General features: G+C 49.6%; 2 protein-coding genes across 4 annotated transcripts in view; one reads left to right on the forward strand and one right to left on the reverse strand.

Annotated features, from left to right (window-relative positions):
* GNPTG (N-acetylglucosamine-1-phosphate transferase subunit gamma) overlaps nucleotides 1–11,578 on the forward strand; it is a 31,783-nt gene extending 20,205 nt beyond the window's left edge. Inside the window, exons 11-12 of one of the 3 annotated variants that reach the window (XM_032230154.1) lie at nucleotides 3,639–3,788; nucleotides 11,358–11,578. In XM_032230154.1, the coding sequence (XP_032086045.1) occupies nucleotides 3,639–3,757 (119 nt within the window). In that variant the 3' untranslated portion in view covers nucleotides 3,758–3,788; nucleotides 11,358–11,578. Of the gene's footprint in view, nucleotides 1–16; nucleotides 1,365–3,638; nucleotides 3,789–11,357 lie in introns of those variants that run through there. The other 2 variants (XM_032230155.1, XM_032230156.1) reach the window with 2 other exon arrangements.
* A 1,519-nt stretch (nucleotides 11,579–13,097) lies between these two features.
* The window catches only part of TSC2 (TSC complex subunit 2), a 66,103-nt gene continuing 51,470 nt past the window's right edge, over nucleotides 13,098–27,730 (reverse strand). Inside the window, 10 exon segments of the mRNA XM_032230153.1 lie at nucleotides 13,098–13,930; nucleotides 14,344–14,442; nucleotides 15,012–15,103; nucleotides 15,261–15,339; nucleotides 15,743–15,882; nucleotides 16,570–16,756; nucleotides 17,029–17,115; nucleotides 19,022–19,097; nucleotides 19,932–20,437; nucleotides 21,665–21,819. Of these exon segments, the coding sequence (XP_032086044.1) occupies nucleotides 13,766–13,930; nucleotides 14,344–14,442; nucleotides 15,012–15,103; nucleotides 15,261–15,339; nucleotides 15,743–15,882; nucleotides 16,570–16,756; nucleotides 17,029–17,115; nucleotides 19,022–19,097; nucleotides 19,932–20,437; nucleotides 21,665–21,819 (1,586 nt within the window). The 3' untranslated portion in view covers nucleotides 13,098–13,765.

Below are 27,730 nucleotides of genomic sequence, written 5' to 3' on the forward strand. Positions count from 1 at the left end.
CTGCCTTGATATCCAGCAGGTGTTGGATAGCCTTGCGCATGAAGGAGCGCTTGGATGGATTCCTGGAGGAGAAGATCCGGAACTTATTCGGGGGATGTGACCGGAACTCCAGTCTTAGCCCGAGCCTAACAGTCAGGAGAACCCACTCATCCGTGGTGATGTGCTCCCAGGTATCTGCAAACAAGGAGAGATGGATCACTTGGACCTGCGGAAGGGACAGTTTCCCCCCTCCCGCGAAAGGGCCGCTTATCCTGTGGTTGGAACCTGAATCTGTCCCTGGAATACTGCCTATCTCCCTGCCTGTGGAATCTGAGTGCAGAGTACCTTGGTTGTTGGAAGTCCGACTCAGGGGGACAATAGGAGGGCCTCCTGGGATAAGGAGCCGGCCAATGATCGGAGCGCCTGTTCGTGGGTGGGAAGACCTTACGTTTGTTCTTGTCTTCTACGAGGGTGGAGTCCCGCAATGAGCCAAAGAGCTTGTCTCTGGTGTAATCTGCCCCTGTCAGATGCCATTTTACTTGGGACTCGGCCTGCCAATGGCGCAGCCATAGTAAACGTCTGGATGCCACTGAGGAAGATAAAGCTCTGGATAATACTTTACCGCGTCTAGCGTGACGTTGGCTGAAAATTGGGTGGCTGCCATTAACTTCATAATGTCCTGCAGCTGTCTCACATCTGACGCCGGCGTTCTGTCCCGAAGCTCCAGCCATAGCAGGGTGGACCTGTTAAAAAAAATGTGACAACCGCCACCCAGTCGCCCATGTCATGGCCTGGAAAGTCTTGCGCATGACAAGTTCTGCCCTCCTGTCCTCCACCTTGAGGCAGTTGGAGATGTCTCCCGTCACCACCGCGGAGGAAGCCACTGGAGTGTCCACTGAAGGAACCTGTAAAGGTAAACCTGGGTGAAGGTAGCATTAAGATTGTAACACCTGCGGTCATTGCTCCCCGGGGTTGGGAAGGTACCTGGTTTAACCCACTGGGTCTTAAGTACTTCTAGGAAGAGGTCTGGGGTAGGAATCTCTTCCTTCTCTACCTGGGGACTGTGGAAGGGCCCCTTCTTGTTCCCATTTGTGCAAGGAGTGGCAGCGGCTTGGGTGGGCTCTGGGGTTGCTGTCCACATCTGCAGTGGCCCTGGCCTTGCATAAAAAGGAACTAAACAAGGCAGGACAGAAGAGCCCCGTGATATTGGGTACTTCAGGGACCTGGGAGTTCTCGTCTTCTGAGAACTCAATATCCTTCTGTTCTTCTAAACCTGACCCTTCACTGGCGGTGGAGGGTGAAGGAGACCTGGTGTCAGCATTGACTTCATAGTAATCAGGAAAGGAAACCACTGGACTCCATTTGAATTGAAATCAAGTGTACTTTTACTAATTATAAATGAACAGTTGCAAAACAAAGCTGAGTCTGGTTAGTTAGGCGCGAAAGCGGATATCAAGTACAATTCAATCCCCTCCCCTTGGCACCCCTGAACATAGTCCAATTATAATGCACCCAACTGTCAGGTGGGAGATAACTTCAAAAAGTCTCATCAGAATGGAATGCCGGACAGTTAGCCTTGGCGGGAAACTCCCTTCTTCCACATGTGCAGTAAGGTGGTCAGATCAGCGACTAGAAACTTCCTTCAGGACATAATGATTTCCCTCCCAGATACCATGCCCCCCCTCCCCATTTCAATGACAGCCGAAGCAGCAAGCAGAGGCTGACACCTGGACTCTCTGGGGACAGGGGACCCCAGTTGGTCTAGATGTATATAGAGCCGAGGTGGCGCAGTGGTTAGGGTGCAGTACTGCAGGCCACTTCAGCTGACTGTTATCTGCAGTTCAGTGGTTCAAATCTCACCGGCTCAAGGTTGACTCAGCCTTCCATCCTTCCGAGGTGGGTGAAATGAGGACCCAGACTGTGGGAGCGATATGCTGACTCTGTAAACCACTAGAGCTCTGGGACTGGTGCTTCATCCCTGTGGCGATCCCTTGTGCAATGGCTTTGGCTAAAACAGTGTGAAAGCTTTCTGAAAGCTCTGGCTAAACCAAGGGAGGGTCAGGGGGTTACAATGATGTCCCTGGGGCTGGCGATTGAAGTGCTAGATGATGCCTGGTGGGACTAGGGGCTCTGCGGCCGAAAGGATGCCCCTGAGGGGTGTGTAGGCGATAGAGGGGGTGATAGGGAGCTGTGCCCCCTGCCAGACCCTTGGGGAGGTCCCAGGGCTTCATGCTGGGCCTCCACCAGCGTGGAAAGCCTGCAAAGGGAGTGGGATCTGGAAGAAGGGCTGATGGTATCCCTAGCCCTCCTCCTCATAACCCTGGTGGTCCTTGCTGGGGATCTCCCTCCTTGCAGCCTTAAGAGGTGCTCTTCATGGAGACCTCCCCCTGGTGACTGGGAGGAACCCCCCTGAAGGTCCCCTCACCTGTATCCGAATCCCCTGTGGATCTAGGGCCAGCCGCTCCCCCGCTCCTCGTGGCCTCTGCCACAATCCTTACAGTCACGTTCACCACCTCGCTCCTGTTGTGCCGGTCTCGGCTTGGTTGCATGTCCTGCGCCTTTAAGGGTTCCTTGAGCCACGGTGCAATTGCCGGCCAACCGCCAAACAGCTGGACCCTCCCCGGATTACTGGCAGAGCACAGGCCCAAGGAACTCCCTCCCAGGTTCCGGTGGTGGCTTCTGAGCGCCCGTGACCAAGCCTGCCGACCACACGCTCCACTCACATGCTCCTCAAGATGGTCACAGTCCAAGATGGTAACCGCCGAACATGCGGTCTGAATCTGCTCCGATCGGTCATCTTCCACCGTTCCTTGGGCTTCCTGCAATCCTCCGCAGGCTGTGACTCGGAGATCGCATTGAGTGGCCTGGAGCCCCCCCTCCCCGCGATCGCCCAGCTGCTTGGAGGCTCTGCCAGCGCAGCAAGCTCAGCCTGTGCAAAGCTAGCAATCAGAGAGGTGCAAGTGAGGAGAGGAGGTCAGAAGTCGAAACAATGGAAAGGTAAGTAGTCTTCAAATCGAAGGGAGAGTCAGAACAGTACTCCTACTGGGCCAAAGACTGGGTTAATCTGGGGGAGTCAGGAGGAGGAGTAGAGGTGTGGCCTCAAGATTCACCTCAGTCTCCGGGCAAATGGGCCGTGTTAATACCCAGCTGTGACTCCTCCCACACCCTACTTTGGAGACTTCAAGTATAGGCAGTGGAAACCTCAAATTTTCTCTAAAATTCTGAAGAGCTACTGCTAATCAGAATAGAAAAGATGAATGGCTGTAAGAATGAAGTATCTCAGGTCTAGCAAAGAGGAGGACTGATAGCAGAGAAGAGGGGATGGACTTATTCTCCAAAGAACCAGAGGGCAGGCAGAAGTTATGGGTGGAAGATCATTAAAGAGAGATCCAACCTAGAACTATGGGAATTTCCTGACAATGAGGACAATTTAATCAGTGGAACAGCTTGCCTTCAGAAGTTGTGGGTGCTCCATCACTAATCACTGGAGGCTTTCAAGAAGAGACTGGACAGCCATTTGTCTGGAATGGTATGGTCGCCTGCTTGAGCAGGAAGTTGCACTAGAAGACTCCTAGGTCCCTTTCAACTCTATCAATATCCTATGACTTCTAAGATAGATTGACATTGTATAAAGTAGTTTTTTTTCCCCTGTGTTCTAGTTGGAAACAAAGATGGTAATCACATTGCACAAGTACTCGAGATAAAAAAGTCAGATTTTATCACTATTCCAAATGCTGACAAGCATGGAGATGCTGAAACTCGGTACAACGCCTTGTGAGAAAATTAAATTGTCCACTTTCCCAGATTCGGTAAAGTATTTCCATCCACATGCAATTTTTACTAATTTGATTATTAAATCCCTAACAATATTATTTTCTTCAACATTTATTCAGAAATTCTTTTCATTATTATGCTGGAAGGAAAATGGAATTGGAATTAGTTTATTTGTATGCCGCCCTTCTCCCTGAGGGGACTCAGGGCGGCTCACAATTCAGGGGGGAGGGGATAACAAACAAGTTATAGACATAAGACAATACATTATTAAAAGAAAGCACAACAGTCATACCATTCGGGCGGGGTTGGGGTCTTTAGCCCCAGGCCTGCTGGGACAGCCAGATTTTTTTTTTTTTTTAAATATATTTTATTCATTTTTCACATTCCATTTGCAATCATTTATATACAGGGTATTTACTATAAGAAAAGAAAAAAAAGAAAAAGGGAATAAAACGAACAAATAAAAAGGAAATACAACTCATCATTCACAACCCCCCCTAACCCTTCCATCCTCCATACACCCCATCTACCCCCTCCAACTTTCCTTTCTCCCTCTAACACTCCCCTCCTACTTCCCTTTCCCCTCAAACCTTCCTTCTCCCCTTACTCCCAGGACACCCTCCTTACATTCCCCTTACTCCTTCCTTACTCCTCCCTCTTCTTTCCCTCTACCTCCCTCCTTGGTGTATGCCTTTATTCGAGTGTTGTTTGATCTGATAAAATGAACCAAGGAAAAAAAAAAAGAAAAAAAAAGAACCGCCGTATATAAATACATTCTTGTTCTTATTAAGACTATGTTAACACCCCCCCACCCCACCCCCCACAAATCCCCATCCCTAATCCTCCCGACTTCCCAGGGCCCACACCTGGCACTACCTTCTGTCTAAAATATCTTGTATACATATGGATTAAAAAAAATAAAAGTAATATATCAAAAGAAAGAAAAACAGAAAAAAAAGAGAGAAAAGAAAAGAGAAAAGAAAAAAAAAAAGAAACCACTCTTTGTGTTGATCTCAGCCCCCCATCTTTATCTATGCTTAAATAGTATAAATCATTCTATCTGTATTTTATTCTCGTCTCTTACTTCTTTGCTATTTACCCCAACCTTCTGTAGATTCTCCCGTTCCTCTTCCTAAACCTCGTGATCCCTTCCGATAAAATTTAAGCAACGTGGTTCATGCCATATATTCAGATATAACTTTACAGACGAGTAATCAAACTTTCCCTTCTAGTAAAATTTAAACAGCGTAAATGATCTTTCTTAACCCCCTTTTCAAACAGTAATTCAAAATAATCTAGCCAAGCTTCCCCTTCTTAGTAAAATTAAGCAGCGTAGATCAAATATTACTTTACACAGGAATCAATTTCTATCTTAAGATAATTCCAACCGACTTCCTCTTCTAATAGGATTTAAGTAACGTAGTTCATTCCACATGCATTTTACCCTCATCCCTTACTTGTCTGATATTTACCACTATCAAATTTATACTAGCATTTGTTTAAAATGTAGCTCAGAGCGATTTCAACCAACTTTCCCTTCAAATAAAAGTTAAATAGCATGGATCATTCCTTGTATTCAAATAATACTTTCAGCAAGAGTCAGTTAACCTTCTATTTTAAAGTAGTCCCTTCTAACAAAGTTTAAACAACATAAATCATTCCGCATTCTTTTTACACTTATCTTAAGATAATCCCAACCGGCTTTCTGTTCTAATAAGCTTTAAACAACGTAAATTTTACCCTCATCCCTTGCTTGTCTGATGTTTACCACTATCAAATTTATGCTAACGTTAATTTAAAATCTAGCTCAAAGTAGTTTCACCCAGCTTTCCCTTCTGATAAAAATTAGTCCGCTTTTTCTACCGGAGAGAGGTCTCAAACCCCCATTCAGTCCTCAACTTTAGCAAGCATTTTGAAATGTCTAAATTCTCGATCTCCATTTTTCTGCTTCTCCGAGGGAGGAGGGGCTACCCCCTCCATCTTGCAGCCGCATGGCCGGCCGCTTGCCTTCTCCTTCCGCTTGTCTCTCCTCTCTTCCAAGCGCGTCAGGAAGTCCCGCCTTCAGAGTCCTACAATAGAAATCTTGAGCCTCCGAAACAGAGTTAAGACGAAATCTTTGATTCTCAAATGTAACCGTGATACCGGCAGGGGCCTCCCATCTGTATCGAATCTGTTGACTCCTAAGCTCCTTAGTTAAAAAGGTGTAGTCCCTTCTTGCTTTCAGCATCTGAAAAGGAATATCTTTGAAAACAATCAGGTCCTGGCCGTCAACTCGGAGACTGTTATTATGAAACTTTTGTACAATCGCATTTCTAGATTCTTTTGTAGAGAAATGTATAATTATGTCCCTCGGGAGCTGTCGCTGTTCCGCTATCAATGAGTTCTGGCGATAGATTTTCCGAATCTGCCAATCAAAGTTAAGTCCCGGGCTTCCCAGCGCATGGCTGAAGGCTTCAGCAAAGGTCTGTTTCAAATTCTCTTGCTCCTTTTCACGGAGTCCTCTGACTCTTATTGCAAATGCCTTCCTATTAAAATTTATCATCATAAGCTGTTCTTCATTGTCTCTAATTTTTTGTTGTAAAATTTGAATATTGGTAGTCAAATTAAAATTAGCCTTCTCCAGACTTTCCACTTTGTTCTCTATTTCAGCAGAGTAATCTGACAGGGCAGACACGGCTGCAAACGTATTCGCCTTCATTTGATTAACTTTAGACTTTAAATCATCATATAGTTCCAATACAAATTCCTTAATTTCTTGTTTAAAGGCATTAAACATTTTAAAGAGATATTCCTGTGTTAAAAATTCTCCAGTAGAGGGCATAGGAGACAAAGGCTGTGGTTCCAGTAAAAATTCTTTAAATTCTTTAGACACATTTGTAGCAAGACGCTTCTTTGACCTGGGTGCCATAATAAATAAACAAGTAAGCAGCGCTTCGCTCCCCTCTATTTCCAAAGAAGAAGAGTTTATTTTGTTAAGGAGCGGTCTGCAGGAAGATGAAACCGGCTAAGTACATCCACTATCAATCATCCACGGAGAGAAATCGCCATTTTGAAGTCCATTTAGACAAAGAAGTCTCTAAGACAAATGGTGCTGGTATTTAAGATAGTAATAAAAGCATAAATCTCACAGGGGTGGGACCCGCCCGTATCAACTCTAGCTTGAAAAAACTTTGTTTTGTCCTGGGGGGGGCTAGCCTGTCTGGGGCTGCCAAAAAAAAAAAGGCAGCTGAGAAGAACTGGCTGGAGATAAAAGCTCCGCTCCGGCTGGATCTAATCTCTTTCCACAGCCCAAAAAGAGAAAAAGGCTGTGGTTTACGAATAGACCCTAGCCTACGGAACTATCCTCCCTGCCCCTTTCTTAGCCAAAAAGGGGTGCTATCTATGATCTTATTTAGATATACAGACCAGATCTCTGAGGAGCTCGATGGAGCCCTCCTCGGCAACAGGCCACGCCCCCAGGAAGTCCGGGACAGCCAGATTTTAAGGGCGGTGCGGAAGGTCTGAAGGGTGGTGAGGGTACGAATCTCCACGGGGAGTTTGTTCCAGAGGGTCGAAGCAGCCACCGAGAAGGCTCTCCTCCGGGTAGTTGCCAGCCGACATTGGCTGGCTGATGGAATTCGGAGGAGGCCTAATCTATGCGATTTTATCGGTCTAGTGGAGGTAATTGGCAGTAGGCGGTCTCTCAAGTACCCAGATCCAATACCATGAAGGGCTTTATAGGTGACAACCAGCACCTTGAAGCGCACCCGGAGACCAACAGGCAGCCAGTGCAGCTCACGGAGGATAGGTGTTACGTGGGTGAATTGTGGTGCACCCACTATCACTCGCGCGGCCGCATTCTGGACCAGCTGAAGTCGCCGAATACTCTTCAAGGGCAGCCCCATGTAGAGCACATTGCAGTACTCCAGCCTAGAGGTCACAAGGGCACGAGTGACTGTTGTGAGAGCCTCCCGGTTCAGGTAGGGGCGCAACTGGTGCACCAGGCGAACCTGGGCAAATGCCCCCCTGGTCACAGCTGACAAGTGTTGTTCAAAAGTCAGCTGTGGGTCCAGGAGGACTCCCAAGTTGCGGACCCTGTCTGAGGGGCATATCATTTGACCCCCCAGCCTGAGAGATGGAACACTTGGCCAATTAGTGGGAGGGAAGCACAACAGCCACTCGGTCTTATCTGGATTGAGAACAAGCTTGTTAACCCCCATCCAGTCTCTAACAGCCTCAAGGCCCTGGCTCATCACGTCCATTGCTTCATTGAGTTGGCACAGGGCGGACAGATACAACTGTGTATCGTCTGCGTACTGGTGGTATTTTATCCCGTGCCGTCGGATGATCTCGCCCAGCGGTTTCATGTAGATATTGAAAAGAAGGGGGGACAGGACCGAACCCTGCGGCACTCCATACGTAAGGGGCCTAGGGGTCGATCTCTGCCCTCCGACTAACACCGACTGCGACCTGTCCAAGAGGTAAGAGGAGAACCACTGTAAGACAGTGCCTCCCACCCCCACCTCCCGCAGTTGTCGCAGAAGGATACCATGGTCAATGGTATCGAAAGCCACCGAGAGGTCAAGGAGTACCAGGATGGAGGCGTGGCCTCCATCCCTGGCTCTCCAGAGATCATCAGTCAATGCGACCAAAGCGGTTTCAGTGCTGTAGCCAGGCCTGAAGCCTGACTGGAATGGATCAAGATAACTGGCTTCCTCCAAGGACCGCTGGAGCTGAAAGGCCACCACCTTCTCAACAACTTTCCCCACAAAGGGGAGGTTGGAGACTGGACGGTAGTTGTTTAGAACGGCTGGACCCAAGGATGGTTTCTTCAGGAGGGGTCTCACCACCACCGCCTTTAAAGCGGGGGGAAAGACCCCCTCCCGTAGGGAGGCGGTAACAACCGCCTGGATCCAGCCCCGTGTCACCTCCCTGCTGTTAACAACCAGCCAGGAGGGGCACGGGTCCAGTACGCATGTGGAGGCACCTACAGCTCTCATCGCCTTGTCCACGTCCTCAGGGGTAACAGCTTGAAAATCAATCCAGCGATGGTTTACCAGATTATCCCTTAGTGCCTCGGCTGGTTCTGCAGAAGTGGAGTCCAGGTCCGCCCGAAACCGAGCAACTTTGTCCGCGAAGAATTGGACGTAATCCTCAGCCCTTCCCTGCAAAGGATCGCCCATATCCCTCCTATTTAGGAGGGAACGGGTTATCCTGAACAGGGCGGCTGGGCGCGACTCGGCGGAAGCAATCAGAGAGGCAATGTGAGTTCTCTTGGACGTCCTGATTGCGTGGATGTACTCTCTGATGTAAGATGTTAAAAGTGCTCGGTTCGATTCGGATTTACTGGATCTCCACTGGCGCTCTAGGCGTCTCTTTTGGCGCTTCATCTCCCGGAGTTCCTCAGTAAACCAAGGAGCCCTCCTGGATCCACTGCCTCGGAGCGGCCGTAGAGGCGCAATCCGGTTAAGAGACTCCGTCGCTGCCAAATTCCAGGCAGCAACCAGAGTCTCCGCCGGACTGCGGGCGAGAGTATCAGGGATAACCCCAAGCTCCGTCTGGAACCCCAAGGGGACCATAAGTCGCCTGGGGCGGAACCACCTGGTCGGTTCCTCCTCCCTACAGTGGGGGTTTGGTCTCCAAAAGTCAAGCCTCAGTAGGTAGTGGTCCGACCATGACAGGGGTAAGATCTCACTACCCCTCAGACCAAGATCACAACTCCACTGCTCCGAGAGAAATACGAGGTCGAGCATGTGACCCGCTGAGTGAGTTGGTCCCCGGATTACTTGGGTCAAGCCCATGGTTGTCATGGAAGCCATGAACTCCTGCGCTCCATCAGAGTGTTCACCGAGCGAAGGCAAATTGAAGTCCCCCAGAACCATAAGCCTGGGGAACTCAACTGCCAGCTCAGCTACCGACTCGAGGAGCGAGGGGAGGGCTGCTGCAACGCTGTTGGGAGGCAGGTACGTTAGCAGCAAGCCCACTTGACCCTTGAGGTCCAACTTCACCAGCAGGGACTCACACCCGACAAGCTCCGGAGCAGGGATCCTACGAGGTGCTAGAGACTCCCGGATAACAATGGCCACACCCCTACCCCTTCCCTGGGCCCGCGGCTGATGGAGCGCCTGAAAACCCTCTGGGCACATCTCAATGAGGTGGACTCCTCCCTCCGGGCCCAGCCAGGTTTCAGTAATACATGCCAGGTCTGCCCTCTCATCTAAAATTAAGTCCCAGACGAGGGGAGCCTTGTGAACAACAGACCTGGCATTTAGCAACAGCAGCCTGAGACCAGGGCCCTGACTACTCACGCCATCTGGCCTTGGAGTGGGACTAATAGGGCCGGAAGGAGGGATCTCTGTAACATAGCGAACCCTCCTTCCCCGGTAATGGCTCGCCCTAAAGTCCCCGCCATATCTGCCCCTCCCAGTTAAGACCGTAATGCTCCGGCCCACTCCCGTGTCCATAGGTCCCCCATCCTCCCTCAAAGCCGCCGACATCCCCTACAGGCCCTCCGAACCATACATTCTAAGGGTGGAGGTTAAACCAGGCCCCCCTAACACTTCTGCAGAGCACTCAGTGTAGGAGGAACCCGGTTATAGTCCCAGCCTTATCAAACGTACTCAATCATACAAACAAGCAATCCCCACGACAAATTAAAAACACAAATACAGCAATATAAAAATAAAAGTGGGTACAAACATACAGCCTAATCATACCTCAAGCACTCACCATACGTTAAAAAGTACGGAGCACTGCGATAGTGCGCTATCAAACAATGGTGTAAAAATGAAGAGAGAGCTGCTCCGCTCTTCTCCCTCTTCTATGTCCCAGAGAAAAGTCCACGGCTGGAGGACCATAAGTCAATGGTGTACAAGGCAGTCGCACGTGGAGAGGGGCAAGGCAAAAATGCCTGATGTTCACAGATAGAAACCGTTCAGTCTTACCCCCCCTTAAAGTCCCAAAGGAGATCAGCGGACCACGTGGAAGGAAGTCTCTTTCCTGAGATTATATAAGGTCCATAATCCGGTGGGCCAAGGTCTGAGGCTGGCCCCAGCTGCTCAAGAAGGAGGGGGAGAGAGCGCCGATTTTCTCGATACCAAGACCTCGCCCCTGCGGCCGCCATCATCTATCGCTCCTAATAAACGGCTAGGGAGATGGTAAAAAGGCTCCCCAATAGCTGGGGGGGGGGGTGGCGGCAAAGGAGCAATGTCTGAAGGCGGCTGTGATGATAAGGAGGTCAAAAGGTAGAAAAAGGAAGGGGCATCCAGGCCTCTTTTCTCCTCGGAGTCGGGAGCGCAGAATGATGGTAAAGCTGCTCAGGGCTCCGTCCTCCTTTCCACTCGATCACCAACCAGACAGACGAGCGGCCAGATCTTTTTCTCCAGAGGACCACAGGGCAAACAAGGCAGCTGGCAGCAGGGCGAGCAGAGTAGAACGGGGGGGGGGCGTCCAGGGGGGCTACGACGGCGGCAAAAACACAGCCAGCTGCCTGATCCGCCGCTCCCAACGATCTCCAACAAGTTTCCGATAACCCCCACCTTCTAGATCACAGGGGAGATGGGGAGATCAGTGGGCATTTTATGTGGGCAGCTTCCTTAAACCCTGTTTTTTTGTCTCCGTAACAGAGCCTAGTGTGTGAGGGCAGCAAAGGATGCCTTAAGCTGCCAGACTCCGTTCCTTTGTGGAGAATCGCAACTGGAGCCCCATTCAACAGCAAGAGCAAGATTGACAGATGTTTTACCTGTTCAACGCTCACACTGGTGCTGCTGTGGCCCTTCTTTTCTCAGTGGAAGTTGGGTGAATACCTTGGAGCTTTGAATAAAGATAGAGTTATGACCATGCCGCACTTTCTGTGTCCGTTGCTGACTTTGAGGAATAAGTTTCCTTCTTGCCCACAAGAAACAGATTTGCTAGAATTCATTTTGTGTAAAGCTACTTCAGTTTTAATCTGAATTACTGACATGCTTTCCTATACCAAAATGTTTCTTGACTGGATCCAGCCTGTGAACTTCTTTTTGATAAAGAGAAAGGGTGTTGCCAGTTCTGGAAGATGATAAAAAGGCTCCTTATGCTGATGGGGGAGGGGAAGGAGTGGGGATCAATGCCGTCAGCTTCCCAAGGACTGGACCGGACCCGTCCCGTCTGAGGCTTGTTAGGAACCAGGCCACACAGCTGGAGACGAGTGGCAGGCAAGCAAATGAAGCTTCATCTGCATTTGCAGCCACTCCCCAGTGCTACCATCACCGCCTCATAGGAGCGCAAACCCTCCTGCAAACTGCGCCTGTGAGGGATTAGCCGTGGGGGGAGGGAAGAGGCTGGGATGCCTTGAGGAAAGGATGGGGGGTTGGGAGGCAAGCCCTGCCAGCCCAGAAAGCGAAAGGCATCCCTTGAGCAGAAGCTCAGCCAAAAGAAGCCCAGGTGGAGAAGGTGCCAACTGAGGGGTCCATTACGTAAACCAGCGGAGAACCTTTAATTGGACACGGACAACGGGGCCAGGGGAGAAAGTTAGTTGCATCTTTTGTGCCAAGCAGGCCGGTTCCCCTTTGCTCCTCCTGTAGCCACTTTGCTTTCAGTGCATCCTCTTGGAAAGGCAGTGGGATGGAGAACATTAAGCAGAACCTGCCCAGAAATAGCTTCTACCAAGGTTCTGCATATGATGGCCCAACTCTTGTGAAAAAAGCTTTGTGCATGATCCAGGGGATCCTCAACTTTGGCAACCATTCAAAGCTGCAGTGGGCCTCCCCAAAGGCCCTTGCGACCCGGTTCCAAGTTCTGACAGCCAGACCCCCCCCCCCTCCTTTCACATGGTTGCATTTTGGGTGCTGGCATAAAGGCCAGCCTGTGCTTATGGCTGTCTGTAGTGTCCTCCAGTCACATGGCTGTGATTTATATTTTTGATGAAAGGAGGTGTTTACTTCTGGTTTGGGGCAAAAGTGCCCCATAGTGAACAATGGGTTTGTTTAATGTCTGCCACAAAAAAAGGTCATAAAATGAGGTCAGTCACATGATGACCCACTTTACAACTTCACAACTTATTTGGGCAAAAGAGCCGTTTGTCTGAGATGATGTGGGGATTCCCCCTTCCAACCCTGGGATTTTATCACCTCAATAAGAAAATGAGGGGCACCAGAGCTGCCCCCTTTGCCCCACATCAGGGCAGAGGATCCTGAAGGGCAACTCCTCGCTGCCTACAGGATGAGAGTTTTAACAGGCCTGCCTGGTTCACACAAAGGGAGGTCGAGGTTGGCAGCTAGGATCCCACCTGAAAGGGCCTGGAGAAGTAACGGCAGCCCAGGTGCCACCAATTGCTTTGCCTCCCCTCCCCCACTGGGTCCTGCATTGACGGAAAGGTAAGAGGCAAGGAAAGCAAGGCAGCAGGAGGTTTTATTGCCCCCAAATCTCCCCCCTGTGGGAAAAAGTATCAGACCGTTTCCTGTTTTTATATGAATCCCCGAGGCCTCTGGCTACACAAATAGAACCTCCAACCACGGAGCTCCAGAGGGACGGAGAGTCTGGCTTCCATTTCCTGCCGGCCACCTAGTTAAAAAGGGAGCTGCCGACTCCCTCAGAAAACTCTAAACTGGATGCGGGTTTTGCTCTCAACAGTTGAGACAAAAGCAAAAGTGTTTGGTGCTCAGCCCCGAATGCCTCCCGAAACTGGGCTTCAGTAAGGATCCACCCACCTTTGCTGCATTGGCTTTCCCCAGCTCCTGCAAGATCACACCCACCCACCCACCCCCACACAGGTGGAAGTCGACCGCAGGCACGTTTCATGAAAATACCAGGAGATCAGAGGTCTTGGGGACATTGATGTCAGGTTGCTGAGTTTCTTTCTGCCATTTCAAATAAACCATCATAAACGTGAGCTGGGCCTTCATTCGCTTTCAAACGCTTGATTACAGAATGGGGGGTTAGATAAACCAGCAGCCTTCAAGGGAGCCCAAAGCTGCCATCTCGGCTCCTGGGCTGAGAAGAGGCCGAAATGGCTGCAGCTGCTTTGCACCAGAGAGGCTGAGGCAGGGGAACCTTGGTCCTACACGAACTCTGTGAAGTCGTCCACGGAGGAGATCAAGCGCTTCCTCTGTCCAGTTTCGTAGGTGGGGGGCGGGTCCTGGGGGACACGGATGGAGGCTTTGGTGGGGACCGGAGGATGCATGCTGGGGAAACGGGCCTCTTGGAACTGGGTTTCTTCTCGGATCTGGAAGAAAGAGAGGCTGATTGCAAAGGCAAGACTTGTGGCAGCCCCTGCCCAGCTAGCTTCTCCCAAAGACACAGCTGCTGCTCTTTATGAGGTCTTTATGACTCGGGTGCCCTGTTGGTCTTGGGCATCCCGGGCTGTTGCATATAATTTTGGGATCTCTGTCTGCCATCCAGAGCCACTGTCTGAGCTACCCAGGTGAATAACCCTACCCTGAGCTGCCCTTCACTGAGCTCAAAGTGAGCAATCCAGGACTGTGTCGCAAGAGGTCTAGAAAGTGTGTTTCTTGCAGGACATGTTTGCCTTTTGTGGAGAAAGAAGGCTTGAGGGCTCCTTTGCCTGCTTAGATCTCACCAGCTGTTTGGAAGAAGCGAGTGGCTGCTCAAAAGGAGGAAAGAGGCTTCCTTACTCACCCTGTGCCGGAGTCGCTTGATGTGGCGCAGCCGAGCGATCCACTTGGAGGGATAGGTGTCGGTGGGGTTGGAGCGGCTGTGATGGACCAGAGAGGCCATCTGAGTAGAGAGAGGGGAGAAGGGACCTATGGAGCACACCTGAACGGAGGGGCTCTGCTGACTGCGGAATAAGCCAACCCAATCTGACAGTGCAGTGCATATTGGGATGAAAAGAGGCATCCTGGAGGCACAGGCAGGCCCTGGGCCCAGTGGCCCAAGCTGGAGCCGCTCTGCAGGGAGAGCCTGATTCTGCTGGGTCAGCTGCCACAGGGACAGAGCTCCTGGCAGCAACCATAAAGTCTTCCTTGCCTTCCAGCCAAAGGATCCCTCCGCTCATTCAGTGCTGTTTTGAAGCTCGAGAGGGCAGAGGGCCTTGAGTGACAGGAGGAAGAGCTGCTGCCAAAGCAATGGCCACAAAAGAGAAACTTGAGTTTGGGCCAGAAAAAGAGCCTCTCCTTAGTTCACATAAGGCTAAAGAGAGGGAGGGGGAAGCTCATTCAGACCGACAAGATTCAGTTCCTAGAACGTTACAGTCAGTCCTCCTGATCTCCATGGCCTTGGCTTCTGAGTCTGGTCTACCTTGTAGGGCTGGTGGAAGGGGAGAGAAGGCCCACCCAAAGGAGACTTACATTGGCATGAAGCGCCATCTGCCGGGCGACAAAGGGAAGGTTTTTGTCTGAGACAATCTTCACCACACTTGTGTCAATGAGCCCCTCCATGTCTGGGATGGCCGGGAGAGAGGAGATTACAGGGTGAGAGCAGAAACCAAACCCACTCAACCCTCCAGCATCCCTATATCCCTGTGTGAAGCCAACGGCATTTGCAACACTCTCCACTTTTGGCAAACCTGGGTACAGAGAGAGAGAGGCTGGGCATACCTTTACGGCACTGGAGAGTGAGCAGGTTGCAGTTATAATCCAGCGGTTTGATGATGACATGAACAAAGTTGAATTGGCCCTAGAAGGGAAAAGCAGAATCAGCACGGAGGAACTGACCTTAAGGAGGACCACCAAACTTTAGTCGCTTTTCCTTGAATAGCAATCACTTCTCTGGACCACCTGTGTAGGGCAACCTGCTTAGGAAAGAGATTCAGAATCAATCCAGAGTGGGAGTGGGCTTCTTGGGCCACCAAGAGTCCAAATGAAAAAATCCCCCCCCCCCGGACCCTTTCACTGACTTCACTCTTTGTTCAGAAGAGCCCTGATTGGTTGGAGATCTTGCTGTCTCTCAGCCTAGAACAGCAGAGGAAACTTCCCCCCACCCCCATCTCCCGTCCATCGACTGGCAGAAAGCCCCTCCTAGAGGTGGGCCAATCGGAAAACCACCAGCTATCTTGTCCAATCGGTGTCTTCTTCCTTACCTTGATGGTCCCCAGTTTGAAATCTTCCCCAGAATCATTGTAAATTATGGAAACAAAGTCATTCCCCAAATGTCGTTTCTTGTCACAGCAATTTTTATCCGAATCTTTGGTGGGCATCAAAGTGGCAATGTGGAAAATAGCTATAAAACAAGGAGAGAGGAAAATGGATGCAGATAGTAGTTCAGACCTCAAGCAGCAAACGAGGGATCCTCTGGAAATCCCTACTAAGCCGCCCTGAGTCCCCTCAGGGAAAAGGGCGGCATATAAATCCCAATAAACCTCTCTAAACCTCTCTACTTGGGCAGCTAAATTTAAAACAAAGGGTTTTCGGTAGATGGCTGGATGGAGAGCAGCCGTCTCCGTCCATAAAATGCTCCCAGGAGCCCAAGCTCCCTGCTTGGAGAAACTGACAGGACTGAGAAGTGGGGAAGGTTTTGCTCAGCAAAAAACTTTCTCGCTGAGTTGATCAGAAGGAAAAGTTAAGCTGCAGAACGTCCCCCACCATCTCAAGATCCAGTCAGCCAACAAGCCTCCTGCACCGAACGTTCCTCGGCTGGGGTCTCTGTTCCTTCATGCCAGCTCAATGTAGATGCTAACATCTGTCCAGCATGTCACAGCCAGCAGCACGGGCGTGAAGAGGCCTTCAGAGGGACTTCTTAGGCTACTTCCCTGCCTTGACATCAGTACAGTACAGTTACACCCGGCAAGGTTTGAATCCCAGAATCCCAGAATCTGAAGAATCAAATTGTCCTTGGGCTTCAAAAGAGCTCCTGAACAGCTCAGAGGTGGAGGCGGAGCAAACACAGGTCAGAAGCCGCCTCTCATACCTTGCATGATGTCGTCGTGCCAGCAGTAGGTGAACTGCCCGTCCTCTCCACACACGTCCAGGCCGCCCAGATAAACCTTGTCTGGCTGGCAGTCCTTGAGCTCAATGAGCTTGCCCAGGCCACTCAGGAACTCCGTGTACCTGTAGGAGCCGTGCTCATTGGACAGAACGGCCAGCTCGTTGCTGCTCTGCAGGACCAGAAGCAAAGCAGGCCCTCAGAGCAGAGCCAAGGCAAGAGGAGCCCAAGGCCACCCCAAGGGCTCCATCAGTTAGCATGTATTTCGAAACCCACAATGATTGGATTGTCACGCAGGACCGATCACGCGACTCCGGGGAGAGGAGGAGCTATGGTGGAAAAGAGGTCCTCCTCCAATCCAGTTGGGCAACTGGCACTTCCAAGAGAAGAGGGACCAGCTCTTCCAAAGAGGTTCTGCTTACTGTTACCAGACATGGCACATACCTGTCCTTCTCCAACATACAAGACGGCAATCTTGTGGGTGTCATACGGAGGGATCTGATCTAGAAGCTGAATGGAGTTCTCAAAGGTCTATGGATTAAAAGACAAGAGGGTCAAATCCAGCCTCCTGGGCCTTTTAAAAGACTGAAACAAGGTCAAATGCAAACATCCTCTTCACTGCTGAAGGCCTCCCAGGCACCTGGAGAACCTGCACAGGCAACACAACTCCCATGACAACCCAACTGCTTGTCTGAGCACAAGAGATCCTTTTTTTTGCCTTTCTTGCAATTCTCAGGAAGCAGGGAGCCACATGGGTCTAGTAGTCCAAAAGCCCAGAATCCGCTTCCACAGATACAATCCCTGGAGTGCCAGAGAAGCAGATGGGGGGGAGGGGAGCTGGCCAGACCCCTCCATTGGCTAGAAGAGCAGCAGCTGCAAAAACTTCCTTCCCTGCCCTGATGAGGAAAAGAACCAGCTGAGCCTTTTCTTCTTCTTCCTTCTTAACCTGCTACAGCAGCTGAGGGAGATGACAATGCCACAAATAATAAGTACACACACACAGTTGCAGCCTTGTGTGGTTGGTGGCATTTTGTTTCGTTTGCTACAAAACCTGAGCTGCTGCAGTCCCCCAGAAGTCACTGCAGACAGGATGGGGCCCAAAGAGACACGATTCCATCAACCCCCCCACCTGAACAGAAGCCATTAGTAGGCCCCCTCCCCCCACCCCAGGTCTCAAACAAGGGAAGCCACTGGGAAGCCCTGGGCGTCTCCTCCCCAACCTCTCCAACGCAACCTGGGAAATCAAGAAACACCTGGAAGCACCCAAAGCATTTGAGCCTCTCTGGGAAAAGAAGTATTTGCCCCCGAGAAGCATTTCTGGGAACACCCCCCTCCCAAGCAGAGCATTTCCCACCTGGAAATTACATTTTAGCAACCCTCCCTCTGCATCCACTCCACCCCCACTCTCTCTAGTGGCATTTATTGGTTCCACTATTTCACATCTTTCATACCACATGCTCTCTCCCCCTCTCTACGTCCTGCTGCGCTGTTTCATTGTGGCAGTAACAGGGTGTGTGTTTGTGTGTGATGAGGGAAGAAGGCAGAGAGCATGGACTCCTAGCAGGGGGCGCCATATCCCAGCTGCCAGCTACAGCATCTGTGTTGGGCAGCAGTGAGACAGAAAGATGCTGGAAGCAGAGGATCAATTACAGGAAGTCCTCAACTTACAACAGTTCACTTGGTGATGGTATGAAATTACAACAGCACTGAAAAAAGTGACTTATGACCATTTTTCACACTTACGACTGATGCAGCTTCCCCATGGGGACGTGGTTTACATTCGGATGCTTGACAACTGATTCACACTTATGACAGTTGCAGTGTCCCAAGGTCATGCAAAGTCAATGCGGAAGCCAGATTACAAACACCACTTTACCAATTCAACAGCTGTGGTGATTTAATTAAACGTGGCAAGAAAAGTTGTAAAATGGGGGAAAACTCACTTAGCAAATTTCTTTGAGTCGACATTTCTCACTTAGCAACATAAATTTTGGGCTCAATTGTGGTGATAAATTGACGACTACCTGCAATGTCATTAGAGACAATTTAACTAATTTATTTATATCCCACATTGACTTTTACAAATAACTTCAGATGTTGGACGTACCAAATGCCCTTCCTCCTAAATTTCCCCACAACAATCGGTGGTGAGGGAGGGGCTGACAGAGAGGGACCGTCTCTCTCCTCCACCCAGTTTTAATGCCTAAATCACCATTTTCCAGCCTGACGCCTGAACCTCTCGGCCAACTGGCTCTCTCGATGGCGAGAGCAGGAAAAGGCAGCCCTGGACCCTCCTTGTGCTTTCACCAAGAAAACCAGAAGGAGAGAAGAGATCAAATGGCTGATGATGGGTGGATCATCATGGAGAAATCAGCAATGAGTCAGCAATGATTTAATGATACAAAATCAATCAATGAGCCAACATGCTCAAACTTACTTCATTTGGCAGTAAAAGGGGCTTGTTGGATTCATCACCAAAGAAAGGAGAATGATACAACTGCAGGAACACAAAGCTGAAGGGGGGCGGGGAAAGAAGACAAAACCCATTTAGCTGCAGAAGAATTTAGGCTTTCGTGTCACTGTTCACTTATGGAAGACACAATAATCTACGATGAATGCTTTGATGTGAAAAAGGAAATGTCCTTTTTGGTTGCCTGCTCAAAACATTGCAAAGACCATGAAAAAGGGCCAAATGTCCACCCAGGATCCCTCCCATTTCCAGGCTCTTAAAAGCTTGAGCCAGTTTCCTGAGAGAAGGGAGGGGGGACCCTGGTCATTGGTAAAACTGGAGACGTGAGCCATTTTTCAGCTATTCTTCCTGGCATTTAATCTGGACGCACCGTTATTATGGCCAGAAGAGCCCACAAGGCCCCCCGAGCTCTCTGCCCTATTTCACAGAGGAAATGCTGGAAGGGCCTCTGGGGACCAGGCCTCGGCCGGGGAAGCTGCCAGGACCGCCCTCCAGGAAGTGCTGCCCTCCTTATCAACTCTAAGCAAGCAGGCTTGTCTTCTGCAGGCCTTTGATTTGTGACTCCCGATTCTGGGTTCTTGTTTCTTCAGTTCCTCAGAATCCGGGCCACTCTCAGCTCTCTTCAACCCACTGAGGAAAGAGGCTCCATTGCCTACAAGGGCCTGTGGGCTGTGACTGAAGGGAAGCAAAGCGAAACTGGGCCAGACCCCACCCACTGACCTGCTGGCCCAAGACTTTCCCCAGGTGTTCCTACCCATTTCAGGAACTGCTGCTCCTTCACCCCACAGTCTCGGGCAGTTCTCTAAATTCTGCCCTAGATTCCGGGAGAGATTCTGATGGAGGCTTCACAGAGGGGAAGCCCCATTTTTACCCTCACCTTGGGTTGATGCCTGGGACTTTCCCTGCGTTGGAGGCAGCTGCTGCTCTTCCCTTCAAGAGGTCTCTCTCCATCCTTTTGCCCCTCCTGGAGGGGGCCGAGTCAGAGATGGTGTATCCGCGCGGCCGGTGGCCAGTTGGGGAGTGGGGAGAAGAGGCGGGGGCCGCCACAGCCAACCTCATCCCTGCCGAGCCCTGGTCCTCTACCTTCGCCAGAGAGCCCCCCGCGGCCTCTCCTTCCAGCTGATCAGACTGAGACTTGGCTTTGCCTTCTTCGCTTCTGAGTTTCTGGGCTGACTCTTCACCACCTGGATCCTTGAGGACTTCCTGAAGAGTCTGGAGCTCCGGGGAGGAACTGGACTTGCTGAGGGTCTGGGAAGGCTGGAAAGAGAGTGCTTCAAAGGCCCGGCTGTCTTCCAGGTTCCTGGCCCTTTCGATCGGAATGCCAATGGCGGCCAGATCTTCTGCTTTTGGGGCCTTCTCCTCTTGGCTGGAGATCGACGAGGACTGCCAAGGCAAGGGGGAGAAACAAGACAGCTGCTCAGGGAGGACTCAGCAGGAGCACTCCACCCACAGGGCTGCCCGTAGAAGGCAACCCAGCCTCTAGAAGGCCACTTCCTTGCTCTCTCAGAAACGGCCGTTGCAGGGCCCAGCTCCATTTGGGCCACATACAGGAGGAAGCCCTGAAATTGCCTTGAAGGCTCTCCAACTCTCCAACATAACACAAATGCAACCACTCGGGCAGCCAGCAGCTGCCCTGCCTCTAACCAGCCAGGAAAACAAAGGGAGCTGGCCGTTTTTCTAGGCCATCAGTTTCACCATCAAAATATTCTGATCATTCGGATGTTCCTCCGAACAGGCTCCCCAAATCTACCATCTATAACATGGCTTGAACAATCTATAGCGTCTTCCAAGGTGGCTAAGGAAAAGAAATTAGTATTTGGCAATCCCTTCTGTACCTTTTTCAGAATGGGGAAAAATGAACTTGTGATTCATGGGATTGACAATTAAAAAAGGCAGACTGTGGAAAGAAGGAAATTATAGTGTAATCTTAGCAAGAGAACATAGAATAGAAATGCATTTATAACCATTGTCAACAAGAGTAGAAGTCCCTTCTTATACCACTTCCCAATGCTTTACAGCCCTCTCTAAGCACTTTACAGAGTCAGCCTCTGCCCCCCCAACAATCTGGACCCTCATTTTTCCCACCTCGGAAGGATGAGTCAACCTTGAGCCGGTGAGATTTGATCTGCTAATTTGCAGGCAGTTGGCAGTCAGCAGAAGTAGCCTGCAGTACTGCACTCTAACCACTGTGCCACTGTGGCTCTTAATCATCTTTTCTTTTTCTTATCATTTGTCTTTCCCTCTTTTCTTTCTTGTCTATTGACTATTTTTCTTATTTCTTTTCTAAAAAGTGAATTGTTTTTATCTGGTGAAAACTCCTTTAATAAAAATTGTGTTTAAAAAATCCAAAATAATTTACAGTGGCTTCTCTTCTATTTTGGTCTTTCTTCCTTTCTACAGAGCTCTTTACAGTGATTCCCCCTCCCCTGAAATTTCCTGACCATGAGAAGAATTAACCAATGGAACAGCTTGCCTCCTGGGGTTATGGGAGCTCCATCACTGGCCGTTTTCAAGAAAAGATTGAACAACCACTGATCCAGGATTCCAATCAGGAAGCACCCTAAGCAGCTCTGCCTGAGGGGCAAACAGGGCAGGGAGGGGCTGACTTACTCGGCCATAGACTCCTCGGCCAAATCTCTCCTCCCCCAGGCCTTGCCCCAAACAGGTGGCTTCAAAGTCTTCAATCTCTTGAGATTCAGGGTGGAATTCCACTCCTTTTCCATCTTCCTCTGGGGGGCTTCCTTCTTCTAGTACGACTGCAGATTCTGTCAAGAGACACAAAGAGCCAGGAATGACAGGTGGAGAAATATTTCCTGAGAGCAGGATCCTCTCTTCCTGCAACCCTGTTGTTTTGCAAAGTATCTCCCTTCCACTTCACCAGGAGGCTGTTTCTTCAAACAAAAATTAGAACAATCTAATCTACTGTTTTTCAACCTTGGCAACTTTAACTCTGGACTTCAACTCCCAGAATTCCCCAGCCTGTTCCTCCCACCGAGACAAAGGAGCAACTGCAGCAGAAAAATGCAAAGTTAGTCCAATACTGTTAACAACTTGGCCCAAAGTTGTGACATATATGGAATCTTGTTATGATACCGTAGGTACAACAGTCCTACCCCAGAGGCGAAACTCTTTTCCCAGTATTGATGAGGCCAGAAGAGAGGGCAGCTTGCCTACGACCAGCTTCAGATGCTTCATTCATGGCCAAACGGGAGACAAACAAGAAGCTGATGAGTTCCAACTCTGTTCTTGAGTGTTTTGCTCTTTTTAGGAGGCTTTCTTGCAATATGCAGAGATGCGAACAGAAACCAACACAAACCTTATTAAGATGTCACTAGATGTCAATGTTATTGAACCCTTGAATCAACCCTGTAGGACTTGGGGGTGGCTCTGTGGCCTGGATTAGATTGTGGCCTGGCTGCATTATGGGGTGCTGGGCAGGTCCTATTTTTGTTAATATAATTATTAAAACATATTTTAAAATGTTTAGTGATTTAGTATTAAAACCACTTATCCTTACTTGCTAATGTGATCTATTAAACTGTTCAAGCAGAAGACTTCTGGCCAACTTCACAAATGTCCCTGATTAGAATCAGGGGTTATTTTTAAGCAAATGGTCTATTTATCGTATACTTTATCTAATTTTCATAATGAAGTATACCTGGGGCAGGTGAGAAAGTAATGGGAAGGATAAGACTTGTTTTGCCCTGATTTCCTGCTATTATTTTAAAGTAGCAGCAAAGGTTTGACATCAGTGGCTACTTTTGCACTGAACCAGGGCTCCTGGCAGATGCCTCTCTCCCACCTCTTGCGTTCATACTGGAACTCCCTGACATCCAGCGGTTACAGGACGAGCTTTATAGCTTGAGACTGGAGCAGAATCGTATATAATATGTAATAGCATGACCACAAGGAAATGCAACAGAACATGGCAGAAAATAGAAGGGAAATTGAAGTGGCAAGAAAAGGTCAACGGAATTCTTTGGAAGTTTTGAGTTCCCAGGGAGCAGAGGCTCTGCCTGGCCCACCTTTCCTCCCCTTCCTACGTCCAATGATCGGTGAGAAAGAGGGCTAGCTGGAAGGACCAAGAAAAGCCTTAGGTGTGAATCACAGGCATGCTTCCTTCCACACCAAGCTGCCTTTAGAGCCAAACCAAACAGCAAACACCCTCCTTGAAAAGATGCAAATGTACCTGCCCAGGAAATGCTCCTGTACAACCCTCCTTGAGAGCTGGTCAGGCCCATGGCAGAGAAAGAGGCCACTGTGGAGGGAAAACCAAGGAAGGAGCTACATCAAAAGGGAAGAGAGGAGAGATGGAAAGACAGAGAAAGACAGACAACATTGGGGGTGGGGGGAATAACCGCAACCACAAATGAATATGTGAAAGGCTCGGAAGCAGAGATGGAGGAATTGGACCACCTGCAGTGGAAGATTTAGGACATAGGCATCTTTCAAGGTTTTCACTATAAATTGTAATTTCCTGCTGGGAAAGACAGATTTAATTTCCCACCATTTCAAGCTTATCAGACAATTATTTAGCTTTGATTCTAAATGTACTCCTCTCTGAATTCTTTGACTGCTGTAAGGATTGTTTTCCTTGAGAATTAGTTCCTATATAGGCACTTAATGCTTAAATACTGAGTTATAGTTATCATTATGTGAGCTAGCCAATTTGTGAGTATGCAAACATCCATAGATGTAGGGCAAATTGTGACTTTTTAAACATTTTATAATGTTTTGACAAAGCAGATATTAAAGGATTTGTGGAACTTAAAATAAATTCAATTTACCTCATAGACTATAAGTTTTATTATACCACACTGAAAGTACAAATTTAGACCTGATTCACTGTAATTAACTCTTAACTTAGTCACTTTTCTGAACTTGTTTTATTTATGATATATTTTCTGTGGCCTTTTTCTACTATATTAACACAGATGTGCATGCGCGCACACACATTTATGGAGTTTCTTATTACTTTTTAAAAAGCAAGCACAAAATATATTTTCATATGTACATTTTGTATATATTTGAGAAAACAATTTCTTCTCAAACACAATGTGTTTTTACATGCTGCATTTACTACAACTGATGTTCTGGGATGTCATTTCACATACACGTTGTTGGACCTTTAGATGGAAAACCTGCATCTTCGTGTATGGAAAAGTATCGATAGCAAAACATGCAGCATTCCCAGGCAATCGATACGGCTCCAAATAAGTACACCTCAGTTCCGGCTCTGATGTAGGCACAGTGCTTCTCCTGAAGCCCCTCTGAAGAGGGAAGGCGGGGCAGCAGTAGAGGCACTCATGGCCATAGGAGGCTCCCACTGCCCAAGTGCAACTTCTGGACATGAGAGACAGGCTGACTTTTATGGCTAAGGCAGGACTAGAACTCACCATCTCCCAGTTTCTAGCTGAACCAAATTAGCCTTTACATAGAATAAAAAAATAAAGCAGACCTACCCTGGGAAATTCCTGCAAACCTTAGCAAAGAAACAAGCTAGGCACAGAATAATGTTGAATGGCTCTGGTTAGAGGCATTGGAAGAGGAGAGCTGTGCTAATCTATGGTGGTAAAAAAAATCAGGTCTGCAAATCGACTAATTCATTTTTTATTAAAAAGCACACTTTTTAGTTAGAAAGATGCTAAAAGGGTCTTCCTGATATGGAGCAGGCAGCCACGAGCTAAGTAAAAAAAGTTTATTTATGGCCCCTCATTCAGATGAGGCTGCATCTAACCACTCAGATAGGTTGGCAGGAAATTCAGAAGCTGAATTATTTGCTCTAGAATACATTTTGAATGTTGTGATCCCATTGGGAACTGAGACATTGTTTTCCTGCACTTGATAGAATTCCTCAAGCTGCTTTGAGATGATTGCCACTGTCCACAAGCCAGACCAACAGTCTTGTCATCTCCTTTACATGGGAGCATCAGAACCACTGAGTCCCACACCAGACAAGAAGCTGCTCTGGCTGTCAGATTTCATGGTCAAGATCATGCACCACATGGAAAACACATTTACTGAAAGACTAAGAGATTTCCCCCCTATGTTGGAAGCAGCAAAGGATTTGCCAGTGACAACACTGTTGCCCGAGGGATGCCCAGTTAGGAGTCTCTTTTGTGTCCCCACGAAGTTGCCCATCAAAGTGGTACCCAAGTCCACATTCAAACTACTGGGTCGGCAGGAGCTGCAGCATGTGATGGGAGCTCACCCCGCCCAGTAGCAGCAACAGGTCTCGAGCGCAAGCCTGCTGATTTCTAACTTCCATGCCCCCTGACTGGAGATGATACAATGGGAAAAGAGGCATTTGACTGTCAATCCACCAGTAAAGCCACAGAAGGAGGGATACTGAGTGATTGCCATCCAGTGTCTGCTGGAGATAATAAACCAGCACAGCTGCCCATCTCTCAGCTACAGGGATGGGCCAATAAGGGAGAAAGCTCTTTAACTCCAGGAGATTGCTGAAGGGCCAAAGGCATGAAGGAGACACAGGGCTGATTTGTCCTGTGGCTGAAATCGCACACCAGCAGCCGGCACTCCTGTCTTCCTGGAGGAAATGAAGGCGCCTCACTGCAGCCAGTCAAGTCCAGGCTCTCCTACAAAGGAGAGGGCAGGGTCTCTTCTACGACTGAGCCCAGAGGGGAGGCTGAGGTTAATGGCAGCTGCCACGCCTGGGCTGAGCCGCTTGGTTGCCTCAGAGACAGACGGAGCTGGATCTAGAGGACCTGCTTTGGCTTGGCTGAAGACCTGGAGGAAGTGAGCAGGTGGAGCGCAATGGCAGCAGGACAGTGGCTGAGCCCTGCCTGACAAGTATCAGATGCAGGAGCACCAGGCCAATCAGTCACAAAAGTTGAGGCTGCCCTGCCTGGCATCTATAGGGTGAACGATGCACTGGAAGCATCGGGAGGGACTTACTCAGTGGTGGGATTCAAATTTCTTTACTACCGCTTCTGTGGGCGTGGCTTGGTAGGCGTGGCAGGATACTGCAAAATCCCCATTTTCCCCCCGTCAGATGGGACTCGGGAAGCAGAGAATAGCGGGACCACTCAGAGGTGGGATTTACTGGTTCTCCCAACTGCTCATAATTTCCGCTACCGTTTCTCCAGAACTGTCAGAACCTGCTGAATGCCACCTCTGGACTTACTTGTCCTTCTTAAACTTTCTGGTTCTTGAGGCCCAAACATCTCTTCCACTTCTGAACGCAGCTCTTTACTACAGGCCTTGCTACTAGTAGCAGCTCAGGACAAAAATTAATGAATCTACCCAGACCGGGCAGGACTGGCATCTCTAACGCAGCTTCTCAACCTTAGCAAGTTTAAGATTTGTGGACTGCTGGCCCCATAATGCAAGCTGGGGAATTCTGGGACTTGAATTCCACACATCAATTACCGTATATACTCGAGTATAAGCCGAGTTTTTCAGCCCACTTTTTGGGCTGAAAAAAGCCGCCTCGGCTTATACTCGAGTCTACAACTGGATCCGGCAGTGCTGTTGCCTGTTGGAGGAGGAGGAGGCGAACCAGCCTGCCACCGCCGGCCACCGCCAGCCCAGCCGCTCTTCCCGCCCCCTTCCAAGCCCCACAGTCCAGCGGACGCAGCAGAAGCAGCCCCGGGGCTCCGCTGCATTTTCTGGACGGGGTCTCGCAGGAAGGAATCCCCTCTCCAAGGGATCCCCGTCCAGAAAATGCGGGGAGCGGCAGCGGAGCCCTGGGGCTGCTTCTGCTCCGTCCGCTCCTCTCTGCTCTCCTGTCGCCAGCTGGTGGGGCTGACCCTGATCCATAAACACTGCCGAATTCAGCCTCGGATCTTTGTCGGGACCTCTTTCTGGTCCGCCTCTGAAGTCCATATTCTCCATAGTCTCTCGAACTGCTCCCCCCCACCTCCAGTTTCTTCCTAGTTTGATCCCACGCGCTGCTGACCTAGGAACCACATACCTCCCAGCAGTTTTTTCAGGCTGCTCCCAGATGGGAAGGGAGGGGGATTGTAAACCCCTTCCACACCCTGGCTCCTCCTCTTCCAGAGTTCGGGCTCTCTTTCTTTCTTTCTTTGAAAGAGAAGCCCAAATTAGCCAAAGGGGGGAAAGCGAGCGAGCGAGCGAAGCAGTGGGAGGGGGAAAGGTCCCTGTGAAGCCCTGCGGCCAAGGAGCGCTGCCTGCTTTTTAAGAAAACCTGGAAGGGGAAGAGGGTGGGTTTTTTCCCCCTCCCTTTTTCTTTTCGTTCCCGTGGCTCAGCCTCTCCTTTCCTTGGGGCCGTCACGTTTACTGTTTGCAGTTCCTTTCTTCGTATAAAAACCCCTCTGGCTCCAACGGGACCTCTTCCAAGAATACCGGGCGCAAAACTGCGCTCAGTTTCTGAAAGGTGGCCACGATCCCCAGTGGAAAGGCGTTATTCCCCTCAGTTGTGAGGGCAATGCTGCTCGCGACTTTCCCCTAAATGTTGGAGAAAACTTTTCGCCGCTGTCCTCCTCGGCTCATTTGGGAAGGACGATTGTAACAGGTTGAGATTTCCTTTCAAAACAAAACAAAACCAACCCCTCCCCCGGTCCCAATGTTTCAAACAACCCCCTTTCCTGCTGGGAAGAGCCCAGCCAACCCCCCGTCCCTTCCCATTCGAAAGGGAAGCTCGTATCACCTTCTAGAGAAAGTGGCAAATGCCCTCCGTGACTTCCTTGGTTTCTC

Source organism: Thamnophis elegans, chromosome 14 (assembly GCF_009769535.1).
Source record: "Thamnophis elegans isolate rThaEle1 chromosome 14, rThaEle1.pri, whole genome shotgun sequence".
Classification (NCBI taxonomy): Eukaryota; Metazoa; Chordata; class Lepidosauria; order Squamata; family Colubridae; genus Thamnophis; species Thamnophis elegans.